A 21,500-nucleotide genomic window follows, 5' to 3' on the forward strand; every position below is an offset into this window, starting at 1 on the left:
GTAAGAAACTGCACCTCAATGAAGCCCCAACAATCTTAAAATAATATGGGAACACCAAAGATCCAGAATAGTCAAAACAATCTTCAGCAAAACCAAGTAATGCTGGAGAGATCACAATACCTGATTTTGAACTATACTACAAAGCCATAGTAACACAAACAGCATGGTCCTGGCACATGAACAGGCACATAGAACAATGGAATAGAATAGAGCACCCAGAAATAATCTTACACAGCTACAGCCATCTGATTTTTGGCAAAGAAGTAAAAGCATATGTTGAAGAAAAGAGATAACAAATGATGTTAGAAAAACTGAATATCTACATGTAGAAGACTAAAACTAGACCCCTTTCTCTCATCCAGACAGTGAACAGAAATCAATTCAAAATGGATCAAAGACCTTAATGTTAGACCTAAAACTTTGAAACTACTGCTGGAAAACACTTAAAGATGTAGGCATAGGCAATGACTTTCCGAATAGAACTTCAATAGCTCAGGAAATAATAGCAAGAATTGGCCAATGGGATCGCATCAAATTAAAAAGCGTCTGCACAACAAAGGAAACAATTAACAGAGTGAACAGATGACCTAAGAGAATGGGAGAAAAATCTTTGCTCGCTATTCATCTGACACAGGATTAACAGCCAGAATATACAAAGAACTCAAAAACTGAATGCCAAAAGAACTAGTAATCCAATCAATAAATAGACAAATGAATCAAACACTTTGCAAAAGAAGTACAAATGGCCAATAAATACATGAAAAATATTCTACATCTTTTTTTTTTGAGGCAGGGTCTTACTACATAGTCAAGACTGGCCTTGAATTTGCTCTGTAGCACAGGCTGGCCTTGAAGTTACAATCCTCCTACCTCAGCCTCCCAAGTGCTGGGATTATAGACATTCATCAGTATGCCTGGCTAATATTCAACATCTTTAGCCATGAGGGAAATCAAATCAAAATCACATGAGAGCTGGGTGCTGGTGGCTCATACCTGCAATTCTACCTTCTTGGGAGGCTGAAACTGAGAGGATCACAGTTCAAAGCCAGCCCAGGCAAATAGTTTGTGAGACCCCCATCTCAACCAAAAGTTGAGTGTGGCAGCATGTGCCTGTCATCCCAAGCTACTCAGGAAACTGAGACCTGGAGGATCATGGTTCTAGGACAGCTGGGCAAATAAGTTCAGGAGACCCCCATTTCAATTGTCAGTGGCAGTGGGAAGTATAAAATAGGAGGACCATGGTCCAGGAGACACTAGGTAAAAAGCCAGACCCTGTCTCCAAAATAACCCAAGTAAAAAGTGCTGGAGGTATGGTTCAAATGGTAGAGCTCCTGCCTAGCAAACATGAATACCTGAGTTCAAATCCTAGTACTGCCAAAAAAAAATTATTGAAGTTCCATCTCGCCCCAGTCAGAATGGCTATCACCAAAAAAAAAAAAAAAGCAATGAATGCCGGTGAGGATGCAGAAAAAAAGAAGGAACGCTTATAGACTGTTGGTGGGAACGTAAATTAGAACAGCCACTATGGAAATCAATACAGAGGTTCCTGAAAATACTAAAATAGAACCACCATATGATCCTGTTATACCACACTCAGGTATAAACCAAAAAGAATAAATGTCACATACAACAGAGATACCTGCATACAACAGAGGTATCTGTTTATTGCGGGGTTATTCACAATAGCCAAGTTATGGAATCAGAAGAATAAAATCATATAGTTTGCGAGACAATGGATGGGACTGGAGATGGTCAGGTTAAGCAAAATAAGCCAGACACAGAAACACAAATATTGCATATTTTAATAATTGGAAACTAGAAAGGTGCTATTAGGGAAGTGGAAGGGGATCAGGGGGAGGGGAGACAAGAAGAGGGTATGAGAGGTGAATATGATCAAAGTATACCATATGCATGCATGAAAATGTCATAATGAAACCCATTAGTTTGTATAATTAATATATACAATAGGAAAAAATTTTTATTTACAATCTAAATATAAGAAGGGAGATGAGGATCTCTGAAAACTCACCTCTCAGTGAAACTGGTAAAAATTATTAAAAATTAAAAAAAAACATATAAAGTCTCTATATGGTCCCAAGGGTGTACAGCAAATGAAGAAACATCTATTTAAGAAAATCTACTAAAACCTGTTAGTTCAATGAAGTAACTGAATCAACAGTTTCAATCTGAGTTATTCAAGTTTAAAGTATTTGAACTGAAATTATTCCCTTTGTCCCACACACTCTCAGCCACCTGAATGGTGTGGCCACAAGCCCTCACGTGGATTTTCACTGTAGTATTTGCATGCCGTGGACTTCATGTTGCCTCTGCTTTCTCTGAGGCCCCATACATTTTTTCTGTTTTTTTCTGATAGTACAGTTTCTACTGATAACAAGCCCACCACTTTTTTCTGTTTAAATTCAAATCTATTGTTGAACCACTATAGCAAAATTTTCATTACAGTTTGCTACCATTTGGATCTGAAGTGTCACTCAAAGGCCCATGTGTTGAGGCTTGGTCCCCAGCGTGGTGTTATTGGGAGGTAGTGGAAACTTTAGGTCATTGGTGATGTGCCTTTGAGGGTGATTGTGGGTCCCTGGTCTTTTCCTCTTTTTCATTTTTGGCCACAAAATGAGTACCTTTGCTCCACCACGTATTCTGCCATGATGTGTTGCTTTGCCACAGTCTCAGAAGCAAAAGGGCTACTTGATCATTGACTGAAATCTCCAAAACTCTGAGCTAGAGCAAACCTTTTCTCTTTATAAGTTGATTGTCTCAGATAATTTTATAGTAATGGAAAGATAACTAATACATAGTTATTATAGTTTTCAATTCTAGAATTTGATTTGTTTTTATAATTCTTATCTCTTTATTGATAGTCTCCATTTGATGTGGTATTATCATAATTTCCTTTACTTCTTTAGTCATCTTTTTCTCAAGTTCTTGGAACACACTCATAATGGTTACTTTGTAGTCTTTGTGAAATCTGATTATGTACCCATTCTCATAACCATATTCTGTTTTCTGCTTTCCCCCCAATAATATGGATATACTTTCCTGTCCACATTCACATCTCATAATCTTTTTGTTGGAAATTGGACATTTTAGATAATATATTGTAGCAACTCCGCATCATCCCCTCAGAGCTTTTTATTGCTATTTGCTTATTTCTTAGTTCAGTAAATGGCTGTATAATTTTAGTGAAGTACATTGCCCTGCAATGCAAAGTATTATAGAGCAATTAATCTGACATTGTTCCTCCTGGGTCATAGTCACCTTGGACTGACAGCTATTTCTTCAGGGAAACAGAGAAAATATTTGAAGAATTAATGGCCCAGATTTCCCCAAGTATATTGGATTAATTAATTAATTAATCTCCATAACTAGGAAGCCAACTGAATTCTAAGTAGGATAAACACAAGGAGATCCACGGTTATCTCATAGTAAAGATCTTAAAAGTCATATAAAAGGATAAAACCTTGAAAGACAGGAAGAGAAAAACAACTCATAAGTTACAAGGAAACCCCTATGCGATTAAAAGTTGAATTCTCATTAGAAACAATGAAGGCTAGAAAGCAGTGGGCTGCCATTCAACATGCTTAAAAAAAATGAAAACTGTCAACCAAGAATTTTATACCCAGCAAAGCTATCTTTCAGAAACGAGTATGTAATAAATATGTTCCTGACAAAGAAAGAATTCATTGCTAGCAGACTTGCCTAATAAAAACTTAGGTGACATGAAAAAATACTAAAGGAAGTTCCCTCAGTCTGAATGCAAGTGACCTCAGATGGTAATTTTGAAGCCACATGAAAAAAAACAGCACAAATAAAGATACCTAAGTAATTAGAATATATAGTACAAATAAAAATTTGTTTCTTCTCTTAAAATATTTAAAAAACAAGTGTTATACAGAAATGGCATATATTGCCAATAACAACACAAATGAGTTGGATAAGAGCAGAGCTGTGCTTTGGGCTGGTTGTGGGGTGGGGGGGAGAAAGGAGTGGGGATAAGAGAGTAGTAGAGGAGGAAAAATTTGATCAAAGTACATTATATGCATGCATGTAAATATCACAATGAAACCCCTTTGTGCTAATAAGAATTTTAAAAAGCTGTACTAGGCTAAAGAAATTACTCCAGTTGGTAATTCAAACCCACAAGAACAAATGAAGAAAACCAGAAATGGTAAATAATGTTAATATAACAAAAGCTCTATTTGTTTTCCTCTCTTCTCTCAACTTCTTTTAAATTCTCAAAATTACATAAAGTAATAATTATAACAATGTATTTTGGGTATTATATTATTTTAGTGTAATAAATATGATAGTAATCCCACAAAGAGGAGGAAAAGAGCATAGAGCTATGTAGGAAACACATTTCTCCATCTCACTGGCATTAAGTTACTATAACTCTGAAGCTGATTATAAGTTAAAATGTACACAGTAAACCCTAGATCAACCACAAAGGACAACGGACAACTTTAAAAATAGTGAACATTCATTAAAGTAAGTAAAATGTTGCATTAGAAATATTTACTTAATGTAAAAGAAAGCACTAAGAGAGGGTCAAAGGACCAAACAAAGTCATGAGACATAAATAAAATAGAAAGTAAAATAGCAGATGTAAATCCAAACATAAAAATAAGATTAAATGTGAATGGATTAAAAATTTTGATGACGCTGGTGCCAGGGGCTCACCAGGAAGCAGAGATCAAGAGGATAGCGGTTCAAGGTCAGTACAGCAAATAGTTTACAAGACCCTATCTTGAAAATACCCAACACAAAAACAGGGCTGATGGAGTGGCTTAAATGGTAGAGTGCCTTCCTAGCAAGCATGAGGCCCTGAGTTCAAACCTTTGTCCTGCCAAAAAAAATTTTTTTTGATGAAAATGACCCAAACAATGTATGCACATGTGACTAAATGAATAAAAATAATAATAATAAAAGAACAAAGGGATGGTGCAACTGAAAGACGGGAAGTCTAGAACAAGTTCAAAAGAGAATGTTAGAAATAAAAAACACAGTAGCAGAAATGAAGAGTGGCTTTTGAAAGGGCTCATTAGCATGACAGAGCTGAGGAAGGCTCCTCTGAGCTTGAGAATTTTAACAGAATTACTGAGATGCACTGAAGGAAAACAGAACAGAAATTTCAAGAATCATGGGACAACTACAATGGGTGTCATATACATGTAATGGAAACACCAGAAGGAGATATGGGAAGGAACAGAAAGGTATTTGAAGCAACAATGATGGGGAATTTCCTCAAATAAAAATCAGACAGCACACCACAGATGCAGGGAGCACAGACAACACCATATAGACAAATGTAAATTTCATTACTTGGAGTTTAGCAAATAAAACAAAACTCTAATGTAAAAAAAAAAGTCAGAGAGGGTCACACTGGATTTTTAAAAAGCTCTAATTATGTACTGTCTACAGAAGTCATACTTTAGGATTAAAGATTCCAACAGTTTGAAGATAAAGGGATGACAAAATGTTTATCTTGTAAATAAAACCCACAAACAGCTAGAAAACATTAAACCAAAAAAGTTAATGTAAAGAGGATCATTTTATAATGATAAAAGGATCAATCTGTCGGGAAGGTATAATAGTTACAAACATGTATGCCATTAATAACAGAGCACCTAAATATATGAAGCAAAAACTGACAGAAATAATAAAAGAACTAGACAATTCTACAATTGCTCTACCACTTGAGGCACACCCCTAGCCCAATTCTACAATATTTTATAGTACTTGGATAGTTCACTTGATCTTAGGCACAAGCCTGAGAAGCAACAGGAGTTGCATACTTCAGTAACTCCTGCACTAATCGATAGAAAATAATAGGCAAAAGTTCAACCACAGAAGACACAGAAAATACTAACTAAACAAACACTCTACTCCCAAACAAGAAGAATAGACATTCCTCACAAGTGCACACAGAAAATTCTCTAGGACAGACAAGATTTTACACCATAAAACAAATGTCCCAAAATGTGAAAAGATTGTAATTACAAAGTATATTCTCCCACCAAAATGGAATGAAGTTACAAATAAAGTTGAAAACTTCACAAATACGTGGAAATTAAAAGACAATCCTAAATAACCAATCAAAAAAAATAGAAATGGAAATTAGGAATATTTTGAGATAAATGAAAAATAGCACTCTGTATACTAAAACATGAGGGATGTACAAAAGTAGTGTTTAAAGGGAAATTTATACCTGTGATGTTAATGTTAAAAAGAAAGAAAAACTCAAATATTAGCCTAATTTTCCACCTTAAAATATTAGGAATAAAAGAGCCAACTAAATTTAAGATAACTAGCAAGAAGAAAATTTTTAAAAAGATTAGAGCAGATTTAATGAAACAGAATTATAAAACAACATAGAAAGTCATTGACACCAAGTTTTTTTTTTTTACTTGTAAACAACAAAACTGACAAACCTTTACCTACTGGCCATGAAAAGAAAAGAGAAAACTCAAATTACCACAATCAGAAATGAAAAGGGAGACATATCACCAACTTTACAGAAGTAAAAAGAACTATAAAGGAATGGTATAAACAAACATATGAAAATAAATTACATAATTTAAATGAAATGTGAAAATTCCTAGAAACACTTATACTATCCAAAGTGGCTCAAGAAGCAATAGAGAAATCTGAGTATAACCATAATTCATAAAGAGATTTATTCAGTAATCAAAACACTTTCCACAAAGAAAAGTCCAAGCTCAGATGGCTTTACTGGTGAATTCTACCAAATATTTAAAGAAGAATTAATACCAATTCTGCACAATGTCTTTCTAAAAATAGAAGAGAACGGAACATTTTCCTACTCACTTTACTGATATAAGGAAAGAAAGATAAATCAATGGAATAAAACTGAGAGTCCAGAAATAAGCCTTTATTCATATAAATAAGCCTCTATATGTACAGTCAATGTTTTGGGTAGAACTGGGAGTTGAACTCAAGACAGTGTACTTCCATAAGAATAGATTTATAGACCAGTGGAATAATATATATGTATGTATATTAATAAATCTATAAACTTTTGGTTAACTTATTTTTGACAAAGATTTCAAGGACATTCAAAGCAGAAAGAATTACCTTTTCAACAAAGCATGGATATCACCTGGACGTCCACATGCAAATATTTGTCGGCCTCCTACCTCACATTCAGTAAAAATGAGTTGAAAATGGATCAGATTCTTAAATGTAAGAAATCATGGGGTTGTATAGCTATCCTTATCTCAACCAGCAAAAACCCTTGTTCCTTCCTATTATGGCTTATACTCTCTCTATAACAAAATTAGAGATAAGGGCAAAATAGTTTCTGCTGGGTATTGAGGGGGTGGGGGGGAGAGGGAGGGGGCAGAGTGGGTGGTAAGGGAGGGGGTGGGGGCAGGGGGGAGAAATGAACCAAGCCTTGTATGCACATATGAATAATAAAAAAAACATGAACAGATTATCATCTACTATCTATCTATCATCTATCCATCTGTCTATTAATCATCTATCTACATTAAGTCTTTGTCCCCTGTTCCTGGCACAGAACTCGTAAAACCATTGGAATTTCCCAAGTGATAGGTATTTTGTTATTCATAATAAACCTTTTTGGACCACAAAAAAAAAAAAAAAGAAATCATGGGGTGAGGAAGATAAATATTGCATGTCCTCTGTCATAAGTGGAATTTAGACCTTAAATATGAATGACAGGAGTATAAAATGGAGACTGTGGGGTAGAAACCATTATAAGGGGGGAGGGAAAAGGAGAGCGAGGGGGTGAATACAATTAAATACTTTATATATATATGAAAATACAATAATGAAACCTGTTACAATTGTTTAAAAGGGGGGACAGGATGAGAAAGAGTAATAAAGAGGGTGACTATGATCAAAGTACATTATATGTATGGATGAAAATATAATGAAATCCCTTTGTACAATTAATATACACTAATATATAATGTATACTGTATATATATTAGTGTACATATTTGTACAAATTTATGTATGTATGTAAAGCATGAGATGAATGATTATTTTAAAATATGCCCTGAAATTCTTTGATATTCTTCCCTTAAACAGGTAGAATTCTATTTTCCTCCCCTGAAGTGTGGCTTAGACATAGTTCTTCTCTTCTAATGAAGAGAATATGGTAGAAGTGGTGGTGTGTGCTAGGCAATTGATGCTCTGGGGGAAACCTGCTGCCCATCATGAGGACACTCCAGTAGCCTATGGAGAAAATCCCTTAGCTTTTCGCTGCACCTGCCCACCCCTGCCCCAACATCTTAACAGCAACTACAAGAGAGACTGAGCCAGAAAAACCAGCAAAACACTTCCAAATTCTCAACTCTCAAAAACTGAAATGATAGTATGTTTTCTCCTTTAAGCTGGTAAATTTTGGGAGAATTTATTATGGAGCAATAAATATATAATACAAAGAAAGAAAAGCAATTGGAGATTAATAAAGAAGGTGCTTGGGCTGGCGGAGTGGCTTAAGTGTTAGCGTGCCTGCCTAGCAAGCTTGAGGCCCTGAGTTCAAACCCCAGCACCACCAAAAACACCAAAAAGCCCCAAAGTGCTTCCTTGATGAATGCTCTCCCCATTCTATGCTCAGGGAATGACTTTATTAAGGTCTAGTAGCAAAGACTGTTATAAAGGATCCAGTGCAGTATAAAATACCATTACTATAGCTGGGGGTTAGATATTACCTTATGGTAAATTATTTCATATGATATTCTGAAGAACTTCAAGTCACAAGAATCTTCTGCTTTGCCGACATTTGTTTTCTCTATATTTTACTTTAAATTTTCATGTCTCATATCCTTCCTCACCAAAAGGACATGGTATTTGAACTCTCACATGCATTTCAAGTAAAATGTCATCAATTAAGATAATAAATCCAAAGCTTTGACAATTGAAAATGCATTCTAATTTTGGTGCACTAATTTTGAACTCCACATTTTTAAAGATATAGTTAATATTTTTAAGACATCTTTTCCCCTTCTTCTCTCTGAAAAGTCATTCTAATAGTACCCTTCCTCTAGCATCTAGAAGATCCGGCTTGAATGTAAATGAGGAATTTTTTTTAAACTTATGTCTTCGTTATATCACTGCATTTTTCACTGCAGTTCTTTTTTGCAATGAATGTGTGTGGGTTTTCAGTTATGACTAATATATGTACACGTACTTCATATATCCATATAAACCTAATTTTGGTGAGACGGAATATATTCCAAACTTATACAATCAATTGATTTCTTTCATTACTTTTAAATTTATTCTTCCTTTTGTATCTTGTGCTTTTCACTCAGTCTCCACTAGGATATGCTTCATGAAAAATATCAAGATGCATTCATTTAAAAAAAAAGTAAAATTTTGTCACCCTTAAAAAATGGAGTAGTAAGTCTTGCATCATTATGTAAAGCATATTATATCACTTTAAGCAGTGATGGAAATGGGATAATTTCCCCTCCTCCAGATTTGTAGTTTTACTTGATATACCTATCTCTTGTGAAACATACTAAATTTCTATGTGCTTTAGAGAGTAAACTATGAACACACCAAGATTAGTACTGCTGCAATATTGTACCTTCAATATTGAAAAAGAAGAAAATTAACAGGGAGAATCTGAAGACATACAAAGAAATATTTTTAATTTAATAGGATTGGCTAAATTCTCCCATTAGTTTCAGGCATACATACATAAATACAGATTTACTTTTAGAAGTATTTAACAAACTATGAAATGAAAGTAATGTAAGATTGGAAGATAAATGACAATATTTTATAGTTTTGCTTTGACCATTATTTCAAAATAGGCTAGAAACCCATGAGCACACCAAATTCCACATGTTAAAATCTAAAGTCACCCCGAGTCATCAAATTTGATCATCTTCTGTGTTCTCCATGTTAATGAATGATATTGCCACATACCCAGGTTACTGGGTACATATCTTCTTGTCCACCACAATACAGTCAGTCAATTACTAAGTCCTATATTTCACACCCACTGAATAATTTTTGAATCAGCCCTTTTACCCCATCTTCACCAGCACAGCTCCTCTCCTTCTGTCTATCCCACTCTGCCTCAAGGGCCTATGCACTTAGTGCCCCTTCTACCCAGACTCCTTTGCCCTGTCACTTACACCACTCAGCTGGTTCTCTCCAGTCCATCCTGCAATTGTTAGCCACATCTCCTTTCTCCAGAGGTCATCCCTCTCAGCCACAAGTAAAGTGGCCTCACTATGTGTTCTGCTAGCTTCCCATTCCCTTCTACACACCTTCTCCAACACATACAGGACAGGCTGTCCTGTGGACATATGTGAACCGTCAACCAGAGTGTGAGCTCCAGGAGGACTGCGGCTGTGTTTCTGCCATGTTTACTGCCACATCCCCAGGATCTGGCACTTGACCTGGCTCTTGACACATCTGGTGATGTTGGTTGAATTGAGATGTTAAGATGTGGAAGACACGTGGTTCCTAAGCCCTGGCCCTGTGCTACTTATAGATACATCAGGCATTTCCAGTGCATAACTTGGGCTGTTCTTGACTTGTTTCCATTTTGTCCGTTGGACTCTTGTAATTTTACTATGTGGTTGGTCAATGTGCCACAACATTCAAACTGTGCCTGCTAAAGTAAGGGAGGGGGCTGAACCACACTTGGGCCAATGTTCATGGGGGGTGAGGGGAGGGCTGGGGTAAGGAGCATGGTTTGTAGCAAAGTAGGAGAACCCCAGGGGAAAGGACACACAGGAGCACCCCAGCTACAAGAACCAGCTACCCTTTTCCACTGGATTTGCTCCTTCTAGACCTCACCCTGTCGTGCTGGAGGCAGTGAGATTAAAACCGTTGTGTGTATTGCACTCACCTAGAAAGCATGTTAGCCATGCACCCTGGGTTGTGCTAAAGGGGAGGGCCTGCTTACCATAATTGGGAAAGCACTCTTCTAGGTGGGGAAATAATGAGACAGGCTTATTCTTCATTCTCTGTGACAGAACTCTCTTCAAGGATCTGAAGATAGCATATTGCTCAAGTATTGAGTCTAAATGAGGAGCTTATGCCATAAAAGCAACTGTGGTTCTGCAACCCACAACATCACAAATTCAGTGGATCAAAATCTGGTGGATAAAAATCCAGAGGATCTGAACTCCCTCCTCTGAGCAGGGCCAATAGTTTAACCTGTTCACAATATCAATCTATGCAACTCATTGTTCCTGGTACTGTTTCCAGAAAGATTGCCTCTTCTTCTTCCTTTCCTCTTTATCCATGAGGTCCTTTCCCATAGGAAAACTGATATTTTCATCCTAATCTGAACCCCTGACTTCCCTTGAGCTCTCAAACAGAAACAAAGAGCAGAAAGAAAACCCATGCCTTACCAGGATCCAGAAAGGGCTGGCATTCGCCAGCAGCACCATAGTTCAGTTCCTGTGGTCCTGCCTGTGGGATCCAGGACTCTGCCACCGGGGGATCCTGCACAGATCCCATTACTTGTAGTTCAGGTGTTTCCAGGTGCATGTTTGGTGGCATGGGTATTGTTCCCACCGGTGCCAGTTCTTCCAAGAGCATGTCATGCATATCGACCTGGGGGAAAGGACAGAATCCATCACTCCAAAGACTAAACAACCTGGAATCAAAGTTAATTTTAGCTTCATTCTAAATAAACCATTGCCCACTAGCAGTACAATGAGCCATACATGTAGCTTAAAATTGTCCAGTGGCTCCAGGAAACGATGCATAAAAAGAAACAGATGTGGTCAATTTTAATAACATGCCGTATTTATTCCCACATATCCAAACATCAGGATTTCAACATGTGATCCAAGCAAACAAGTACAACCAAGGTCTTCCGCTGCTTTCCCCTTCATGCAAAGACGTTCACAGGCGGTGTGCTTTTGATACTCAGTGCAGATTTCAGAGTGCACTGGCCACACACTTCAAGCGCTCAAGAGCCAGGAGGGGCTCGTGGCTTCTGTACTGGACAGGGCATGTCTAGACCCTCAAAGGCAAAATCTTCTATAGTTAAAAACCAAGAGGACAGAGAAAGGAAGGGAAACAACTCATTCGTGCTACCCAAGGATGGCAGGAAAGGTTGGAAGCCTCCTGTCCAGGGCGTCACCTCCCCTGATGCCAACAGCTCCTGCAGAGTGTCCTGCCCCACTCCCCCATAACCAAGCGTCCCTTACACACAGCTGGAAGCACCTGCTTCCTCCTCCCAGAGACACTGTCCTGGGCCCAGCTGTGGCCTCTCCAGAGCGAGGCTTCACGCAGCTGTTCTGAACAGAGGACGGTGCCACGGCTCCCACGGGCCGTTTTGGAAATGCTGGCGCATGGTGCCAGTGCACTTTAGTGGGCCAGAGATGGGAGCGTCTCTCACAATGCAGAGCTGTCCCACGTCCCTACCCAACGTGGCGTTCTCCCTCAAACATCCACGTGGGTAACATGACCTTTGGAGAACCACATCCTGCAGATCAGTTACAGACAAAATACTTGGCACATTTTAGCGTGACTCTGATTTCTTGGGAATGCACTCCTGTGCAAAGCAGAGGAAGACTACGTGACTTATTGTTCCCATTTACCAAGACTTGTTTGCCACTTTGGGAAATCACATGACAAGCAGCAATACTGCTCATAGCACTTGTGCCTCACTGTCTGAATTCCTAAGTGTCACATCACACTGAATCTAAGCACGGATGGAGGCATGTGACTGCTTCCTGATGTCATCCGGTGAGGGGAAGCCCAAACAAGTTTATGCAGAGGTGCACATTAGCAATAATCAACTGTGTTCCCTTCCTTTAGGTCCTCTCTAGACCCTGCTGGGCTCGGGGCTGGAAAGCAGTTTCGGGAAAGAGCCACATAGTAGTTTCCGATGTGTGGGCAGCAATCGCCCTGCCATGTCTTCTCCTTCCTCTCTTTTCTTAACCAACTCTGAAACGAGGTAAAACCCCTCACTCGTGCATTGGCAGGGCTCATGCACACGGGCTGTGCCTGGAACTGGCCTTCAGGTCATAGAGCAATATATTGATGCTTTTGATCAATGTATGTAGCTGAATTCTGCTATATATGAATTTTATTTAATGATAGCAGAGGGACATTACAAAATGTGGGTTATAGTGAGGGGACAGGGTCAGAGAAGGTTGAGAACCACTGACGCATATGGTGATTCCAGCAGAAGACAAAACTGACAAAGTTGTGTAGCAGTCTTGGGGCTGTGGGATGACACAGACACAAAACATCTGGTCTACACCCAGCTGCCTCAGTGCCTCTTTTGGCTTAAGAACAAAGGTTCCAAACTCTTTTCTCACCTGTTGCTCTGGTACTTCAAGTTCTCTCTGTAAGTCTTCTATCAGGGATACAACTCTTTCTCTGTTCTCTGGGCAGTGCTCCCTCACCCAGGTCTCTATCTCCGTGGGCAAAATAGTTAGGAATTGCTCCAACACAAGCAGCTCCAGGATTTGTTCCTTAGAACGCATCTTTGGCTTCAACCATTGACAGCAAAGCTCCCAGAGTTTGTTGAAAGCTTCGTGAGGTCCAGCTGCTTCTGTGTACTGGAACTGCCTGAAGCGCTGGCGGAAGACTTCACAGTCAGTGTCATACTCTTGCAGCACAGATCCCTGATTCAAGGAGGCCTGGATGGCACAACCCAAGGCCACTGCCATTGCCCCTTCCAGAAGTTTACAGGTTATCTGGGCCTAAAGTCTATGATTCCAGTTTTTTTCTCTATGTAGTAATCCAGGGGAGCCACCTACAGCTGAAGACAGGAAAACATGAGAAAGGAGAAACAGCAATGGTTACAAGAGGGCATACTCACTATCCTTAACTTATTTTTTTCCCAGAGACCTAAATGACAGTTCAGAATCTTTCTGGGGGGTTTGAAAATCAGATAAAATTGTGGACTTACTTCTCAGAAAAAATATACATATACATTCAATTCTACATATATTTCAAAAGTTTACAGTCTCTCAGAGTTCATCAATTTGTCCTCTAGAACTGGGCTATCCAATATGATAGCCTTATGTGACAATTTAAGTTTAATTAACAATTCAGTTTCTCAGTCATACTAGCTAATTTGTAAGTGCTCAATAAATATTACTTCCAAGAGTTCTTTTGCATAGCTCTGTTCTAGTCTTCCAGGTCCCAAAACTGGCATTAACCACATTCCCAGTCTAATTCCAAGTGTCTTGTGTTTCTGAATATATGGAGGCCTCAAAGGAAATGCGAGAGGAATAATACAATACAGTCTCTGAGGTCACAGATGTGGTCTCCAAGCGTCTCATGGCCTGTACCTGCCCATGTACTATGGGCTTTCTCTCTCTGCATTTACTGAGACTGCTCCTGTACTTGTCTTCTTCAAGGAAAAGATTCTTGAAGGGGATTCAAGAAAAATAATAAAATATTCAAGAAAATAATAATATATTCAAGAAAAATAATAGTCATGATTCTTCCCACCAGTTAATGAACATTGAAATTGTCTCCATGTCACCCTTTATCATGATAGTAACCCCAACTTTAGCGGCAGATGGATTTAGATATGATAACCTGCTAGCTGTGTGACCTTAACATCTAGTGCAACTATTTGCAAGATGTGCGTACTTATAGCATCCACTTTGTAAGATTATCTTGCGTGGACCCAATTACGTAGACAGTGAATAGCATCTTGCCTGGCACAAGGGAAAGGCTCAACTAAAGTTTATTGCTGGTCACGACTACTTCCTAGGAAGCTTCTACTTTCCTGAGCCTAGGCATCTATCTAACCGTTGCTGGAGGGCATCCAGGAACTGAGGTTTTTGGCTGTGGACCCACCCGTTAATCTGCTCCAGCCTCACAGCTGGCTAGCCCTCCCCCGCTGACTCAAAACCTTCCACCACGTCTACCAGGGAAGTGACCCTCCGAGTTTCCTTCCATGTGCCCTTCCCAGTTAAAAGTTCACCTCACTGTGGGGGTAGGGTTGTTGTTTTTTTTTTTTCCCCCTCAAACCTCGCTGTAGTGAACCCAGTCTCACGTGGCCTACAAGTAAAACGATGCGAGAAAAGAGGACACTTGGGGGACGGTAACCATGACATGTCCCTGAAAAGTCTAAAAGCTGGTTTAAAATCGAATGCCAGTGTCACGGGCTCAGTCCCCGAGAGCTCCTGGCCGCCCGGAGGGTCACTCCAAGTCCAGGAGGACTCCCAGGAAGGCCTGGCCGGGTCGCAGGGAGCGGCCGCGGGGTCCCTGATCCAAGAGGGGCCCACCGTCCCTTGTTCTACCCAGAGCCCAGAGCCCGGGGCACATCTGGAATCTGCCAGTACGAGAGGCCCGGGCTGGCGATGGGAGCCCCACTACCCGCGCCCGCGCCCCAGGGACAGCCACGCCCTCTGGCCGCTCCGGGACTCACCGCCTCAGCGCCCACGGCTCTCCAAGCTCACCGGCAACTGCTCAGGGCGCAAGCGCAGAGCTGCGCTGTGGACTACATCTCCCGGCAGGCCTCACACCGCCCCGCGGCGCTCAGGGCCCACTAGGATGCTGATAAGGGAGGAGCTAGGACTCTCCGGGGCTTCCACCTAGTTACAGCTGCTTTGGAAATGCTCCCATTTCCGGTCTAACAGCGTCTTCGTCCCCGGGGTTTGGGTGGGACAGGCCCAGAGTCAGAAGCCAAATTAAGTGGGCTTCTCCCCAACAGCCTTAGAGTAACCGGAGCAGGCAAGAAACCGCTTTTAAATCTGCGATGACCCGCTCAGAGATCCTCAAACCCTTGTTTTGTTTTGTTTTTTTGGGGGGGTGTAAATATCTATTTCTGGGTCTCATCGATACCCTGCGCACTGGATCTCACATAAGCTTGGAGATTCGCATTTTAATAAGCTTTCCTGGGGATTCCGACCCTGGTCTACTGCCTGCAGGTCACAGTGACCTTGGGTTTGCTTCCTAGTTTGTTCTTATAAAGACCAAAGCTTCGACTTAACAACCCCGCCATTTCTTTCTACTTTCTATCGCCACCAGAGGTCTCATGGGTCTTGGGGTGGGCCATCTGGCACTGCCTCAAGTCTTCCAATTGGTCTGTCGCAGGTCCTGCCCCTGGATGCAAATTTTGCCTTCTTATTGGTCAGCGGCTAGTTGTGGCTCTGCATGATCCAATGGCCGCTAGATACAATGTTGTTAATTGGAAAACGTAGTGCTCATTTTGGTACCAAGCTGGCACTGTGGGTGCCAAACTTCGGTGCTAGGGCTTTATGCCTGGGAGCCAGGATCTAGACCTGTGTGGGTCCAAGTAGAAAAAAAAAGCTGTCCTTGTGCTTCCATGAGGACCTAGTGGCAGCGTTATGGCGGGGTGGGGCGGTAGGCAGGCGCTGCAGACTCTCCACCGAGGCAGAGGTTGTTCTTTCCCGCTTGGCCTTGGAACCCTGGGCACTTGGAGTCCTGCGAAGCCAGGCTCTGGTCATCTTTGACAGCAGGCTTGGCTGGTTTCGGCAAGGGTGGTCTGGGAGCCTGACAGTGGAGTCTGGTCTGAGCTCCCGATGGAGAAAAGCCTCCTGTGACAGTAAAACTGCAGGAGTTCCTGCGCCTGGAACCAGGAGTGCCCAGCCTTGAGGCCGCCGATTTATGTTTCTGAAACTCTTGTTTCCAAGAGGCCGCTGGTTCCTGGGAAGCCTTCAGGCAGCAACTGGAGCCTTGCCATGGGTGGCTTCAGTCAGGTGTGCATCAGCGAGTGAGTTTCGAGTTGCCGGTGCTGGAGCAGTTCCTGACCATCCTGTCCCAGCAAGGTCCACACTCTGCATTCGGAGAGCTAAGAAGAAACTGCGACTCTTTTAAAGTATGGTTCATTTAAAGAGCGCTTGGGAGAGAGAGGGAATAGATGAGGGGAAGGAAATTACCTGTTACTTGATTGGCCCCTTGGTCTGGGACATTTTGCTGTCTTAGTTACTCATTCAGATTCTCTTTTCATTTTCATTTCATTATTAAAGTATATCAATTATTAAAGTATATCAATTTGTATATATATTAAAGTATACAAAGCAAGGGGTTTCATTATGGACATTTTGATAATACACTTGTGGAAACTATGGTCATATTCACCTCCTCTATTACCCATTCTTATGCTCCCTCCCTCTCCCTTTCGCATTCAACATTCCTTATAATCCCCCCTTTACTTTCCTGTCCATTTTATTTTGTCCCCAGGTTCCACATATTAAAGATAATACACAACACTTGTCTTTCTGAGTCTGACTTATCTCATTTAACGTAACGATCTTCTGTTCTTTCCTGCAAACATCCATTTTTCCACAAACAACGTAATTTCATTCGATATAACACTTTATCCATTCATGTTTTGATGGGCACCTAGGCTGATTCCATAGTTTGGCTACTGTGAATAGTGCTGCAATAAACATGGGTGAGCAGGTGTCTCTACTGTATACATTCCTTCAGATATATGCCCAGGAGTGGTATAGCAGGATCACATACAGTTCTAGTTTTAGTTTTCTAGAACATTTGATTAGCATATATTTGTTGTACAGGGGATTTTATTGTCATATTTCCACATAGCTTTACAATGCACCTTGGTTAGATTCATCCCCTGCATCATTCTCCCTCCCCCTTCCTCCTACTTCAAATGATTTCAACAGATTTCAATATTCTATTTTCATACAAGTATATAAAGTATATCAACCATATTCACCCTCCTTCAGCCTCTCCATTTACCCTCCCCTTTCCCACTAGAACCCACCCCCTAACAGGACCTGTTTTGCATTTTAGCCTTTCATTTCTTAAGTGTACATTCATTGCTCAAAAGGGTTTCACCATGGTATATCATCCACGAATATATTATACTTTAATCAGTCTAACTTCCTGTATTATTTTCCCTTACCCTTCCTCCCACTCACTATTAATCAACAGATATCCGTGTTTCATTGTTATTCCATCTTCTATTTTTAGTTTTTTGAGGACCCTCCACACTGATTTCTGTAGTGGCTGCACTAATTTACATTCCCATCAACAGAGTTTAAGGGTTTCTTTTTCACTCACACCCTCAGCATTTGTCATTTGTTTTCTTGATCATAGTCATTCTGACTGGAGTGAGATGGAATCTCAAAGATGTTTCAATTTGTATTTCCTTTATAGCTAAGGATGTTGAACACGTGTTCATGTGTTTATTGACTATTTGTACTTCTTTTGAAAACTGTTCATTGGATTATTTGTTCTTTGGTGTTTAATTTTTTTAGCTCTTTTTATATTCTGTATTTCAATCTCTTGTTAGATGAATTGCTGGCAAAGATTTTCTCCTATTCTGTAGGCTGTCTCTTTACATTGGTAATTGTTTCCTTTGATGTGCAAAAGTTTTTTAATCTGATGCAATTCCATTTGTAAATTCTTCATTTTATTTCCTGAGCTATTGGAGTCCTGTTCAGAAAGTCATTGCCTATGCCTACATCTTTAAGTGCTTTCCTGTAGTAGTTTCAACGTTTTGGGTCTTACCTTAAGGTGTTTCATCCATTTTCAGTTGATTTTTGTACAGAGTGAGAGATAGGGATCAAGTTTCAGTCTTCTACATGCTATAAGCCATGTTTTCTTTACTCATTCATCTATTGCCTATTCACATTTTCTTCCTAGGTGTAGTGGTGCAGGCCTGTAATCCCAGAACCTGGGAGGCAGAGGCAGAAGGATGGCAAGTTCAAGCCAACCTGTGCTACATAGTGAGACCCTGTCTCAAAAATACCAAAGAATTTTTTTTCTTGATTGCCTTGAGTAGACCTAACACTGGTCAGTGACTTTTTGTAGTCTAGTTTGAAAGATTCGTGCTCCAGATTTCTCCCCTTTCCCCCAAGTGCAGTGAACGGTGTATTGCTTTTGGTTTCCACAGGATGGCAGTGTCCCTGAAATAGTGGGTCAGCCCTGGCCAGATGTATGGTGGGTATCAAATCCTGGCTCTGTTGCCTACCAGCTGTGGGACTTTGAACAGGGCCCCATTTTCCTCATAAGTAAAATGGCAGTGGTGCCATCTCCCTCAGAGGTGGTTCTGAGGATTCAAGGGATAGCAGCATGTGCATTTTGATCATGGTAGTCTGGGCTCCTCTGCAGAGCTGGATCTCACTTCATTGTGAATTTAGAAAAACAGTTTTCACTGGGGCTTTGAGATCACCGTCCCGAGGGCATCACTAGTGAGGAGGGATACCTGGAAAAGGTGGGAGGGAAGGGGTGTGAGTCCATCAGGAGAAGGTGGGAGGAAGGGAAAGATGGGTGCTGACGTGGCTCCTCTCCCCACCCCCTGCACATACAATCACATATATAGTTCTACATGTGGACACAGCGTGGACAAAACCTCGAGTTTGAATCATCCCTTTATGGCCGGGCCCAGAGGGACAGACTGTGAGTCTATGGAAGTTTGCTCTCAGATTCCTGTAATGAGGTCCCTTTCTATTGGGCCCTGTGGGGGTGAGTGATGCTCCAGATTCCTTTGTTTATCATTGCCCTTCAGATTGAAGACCTTCATTTTTTTTTGACAGTATGGGGATTTGAACTAAGGGCCTCATGCTTACTTGCTAGGTAGGCACTCTACCACTAGAGCTATGCCCCCAGCACGTTTTTTGCTTTAGTTATTTTTTAGGTAGGGTCTCTTGTTTTTGCCCCAGGCGGCCCTCAGACCACAATCCTCCTACCTACACCTCCCGTTGCACTTGGAATCACAGCCACCTGCCACTGTACCTAGCTTATCAGTTGAGACGGGTTCTCAACAACTTTCTGCCTGAACTGGCCTCATGGTCCTCATGATTTCTGCCTCCGAAGTAGCTGGAATTACAGGTGTGAGTCATCACACCTGACCCCATGTAGCCATTCTTTAAGGATAGTTATGCTAGTGACAAATTATTTTAGTTCTCCTTTTTCTAAAATGCGTTTACTTCTTAATTCTGTAAGGATAGTGTTGCCAGATTAAAAAATTTGTGGTTGACAATTCTTCTAGTGCTTGAAAAACGCCATGCCACTTTCTCCTGGACTCCATGGTTTCAGATGAGAAATCCACTCTCATCTGAATTGGTATTGTCCTGTAGGTCACATGTCCCTTTTCTCTGGTTACTATTAAGATTTTTCTTTGTTGTAATTTTAAAGTTTTTTTTTTATCATGTCTTGGTATGGGTTTCTTAGTTTATCTTATTTGAGAGTCATTCCTTCTTGAATCTGTAGATTTATCTATCACCAATGATATTTCTTTGGATCCCCTTCCAGCCACACTTTCTTTTTCTTCTCCTTTGGGACTGCTGGTATGAACATTGGATATTTTATTATCATCCCACAGGTCTCCAGAGTCTCCATCCCTTAGATAGTCTATTTTCTCTATGTTTTTCGGGTTGGGTAAATTCTATCGATGTGTCCTCAAGCTAACTGATTCAGTCCTTTGTTTTCTCCACTGTACTGTTCAGTGTATCCTCCAAGGGTTTTTTTTTTTTCAAATTCTTAGATTTCATAGCTCTGTAATTCTCATTTGGTTCTTTATGACTTCTATTTATTTTCTCTTTTTATTTTTACTTCAAGAAAATTTGTAATTCCTTTTTTGAATTATTTTATGACAGCTGCTTTAAAATCCTTAACAGAGAATTCTGTTATCTTATTCATCTTGGTGTTCAAGTCGCTTGATTGTGTTTTCTCATTATAATTGTGACTTTCCTGATTCTTTGTGTGGGTGATGATTTTTTTTTATATTCTAGGCATTCAGAATATATATTATTTACACTTTTAATTTTAGCAGTCAGTTACTCATTTAGATTTGACATGCAGGTTCTGGTCTAGTTTTATGGGCTATGATTTTAATGATAGTCTAATTTCAGATGTTAGGTGGTATTCTATTGTTATGCTTGGTTTTTCATATCCTTTAGCTGTTGATGCTGCTTGAGGGAGTGAAAGGTACTTCCCCTGACTACCTTGTGGTTCTAGGTAGGAGAAAGAATTCTGCTGACTTCTGTAAAAAGAACATTTTCAATATTGGTAGCTTCTAGAGGCTGAATTCCCCTATCAGATAAGAATTTCCCAAGCCTGACATTTGTAACCTGAATCATGGTGTTGTACTTCCCAGCAATAAGATGTCTCTGGTCAGGGAAGGTCAGTCTTAGGCTGAAAGGTGACAGAGAGGTTCCTGGACCAGCTACCTTGTTGTGATAAGATCTCCATTGCTCATGCTATCAGTCACAAAGTGTATTGGACAGGGGAAGGAAGCCTCAGACCCAGTGGAAATAGAGTCCCTTCTATGTAGTGGGCAGGGTGGGTAGCTGAATGATCAGGAACCTGAGGCTCTGCAATCCAGCAAGAAAAGTCTGCTGGCTTGATAGAGCACTTGTTTAGCATGCATGAGGTCCTGGGATTCATCCCCAGCACCACAGGAAAGAAAGTAAGGAAGGGAGGGAGAGAAAATTCTGCTGGGATTCTTTTACGGTAGCCCATCATTTTGGACATTATGATGCCTCAGCTGCCTTCTCTTTTTAGTGTGTTTAGTCTTCAGGAACAAAGAATGAGTCTGGGGGAATGGG

At 40.4% G+C, this 21,500-nt stretch overlaps 1 protein-coding gene across 2 annotated transcripts in view; it reads right to left on the bottom strand.

Moving 5' to 3' along the window:
* Nucleotides 1-15,947, bottom strand: part of Znf449 (zinc finger protein 449) — a 35,084-nt gene extending 19,137 nt beyond the window's left edge. Inside the window, exons 1-3 of one of the 2 annotated variants that reach the window (XM_074062490.1) lie at nucleotides 15,386-15,947; nucleotides 13,314-13,759; nucleotides 11,388-11,592 (exon numbers count right to left, since the gene is read on the bottom strand). In XM_074062490.1, coding sequence (XP_073918591.1) covers nucleotides 11,388-11,592; nucleotides 13,314-13,667 — 559 coding nt within the window. In that variant the 5' untranslated portion in view covers nucleotides 13,668-13,759; nucleotides 15,386-15,947. The remainder of the gene's footprint in view (nucleotides 1-11,387; nucleotides 11,593-13,313; nucleotides 13,760-15,385) is intronic. The other variant, XM_020187012.2, reaches the window with a different exon arrangement.
* Between the last annotated feature and the right edge of the window lie 5,553 nt (nucleotides 15,948-21,500).

This window comes from Castor canadensis, chromosome X, assembly GCF_047511655.1.
Source record: "Castor canadensis chromosome X, mCasCan1.hap1v2, whole genome shotgun sequence".
In the NCBI taxonomy this organism is placed as follows: Eukaryota; Metazoa; Chordata; class Mammalia; order Rodentia; family Castoridae; genus Castor; species Castor canadensis.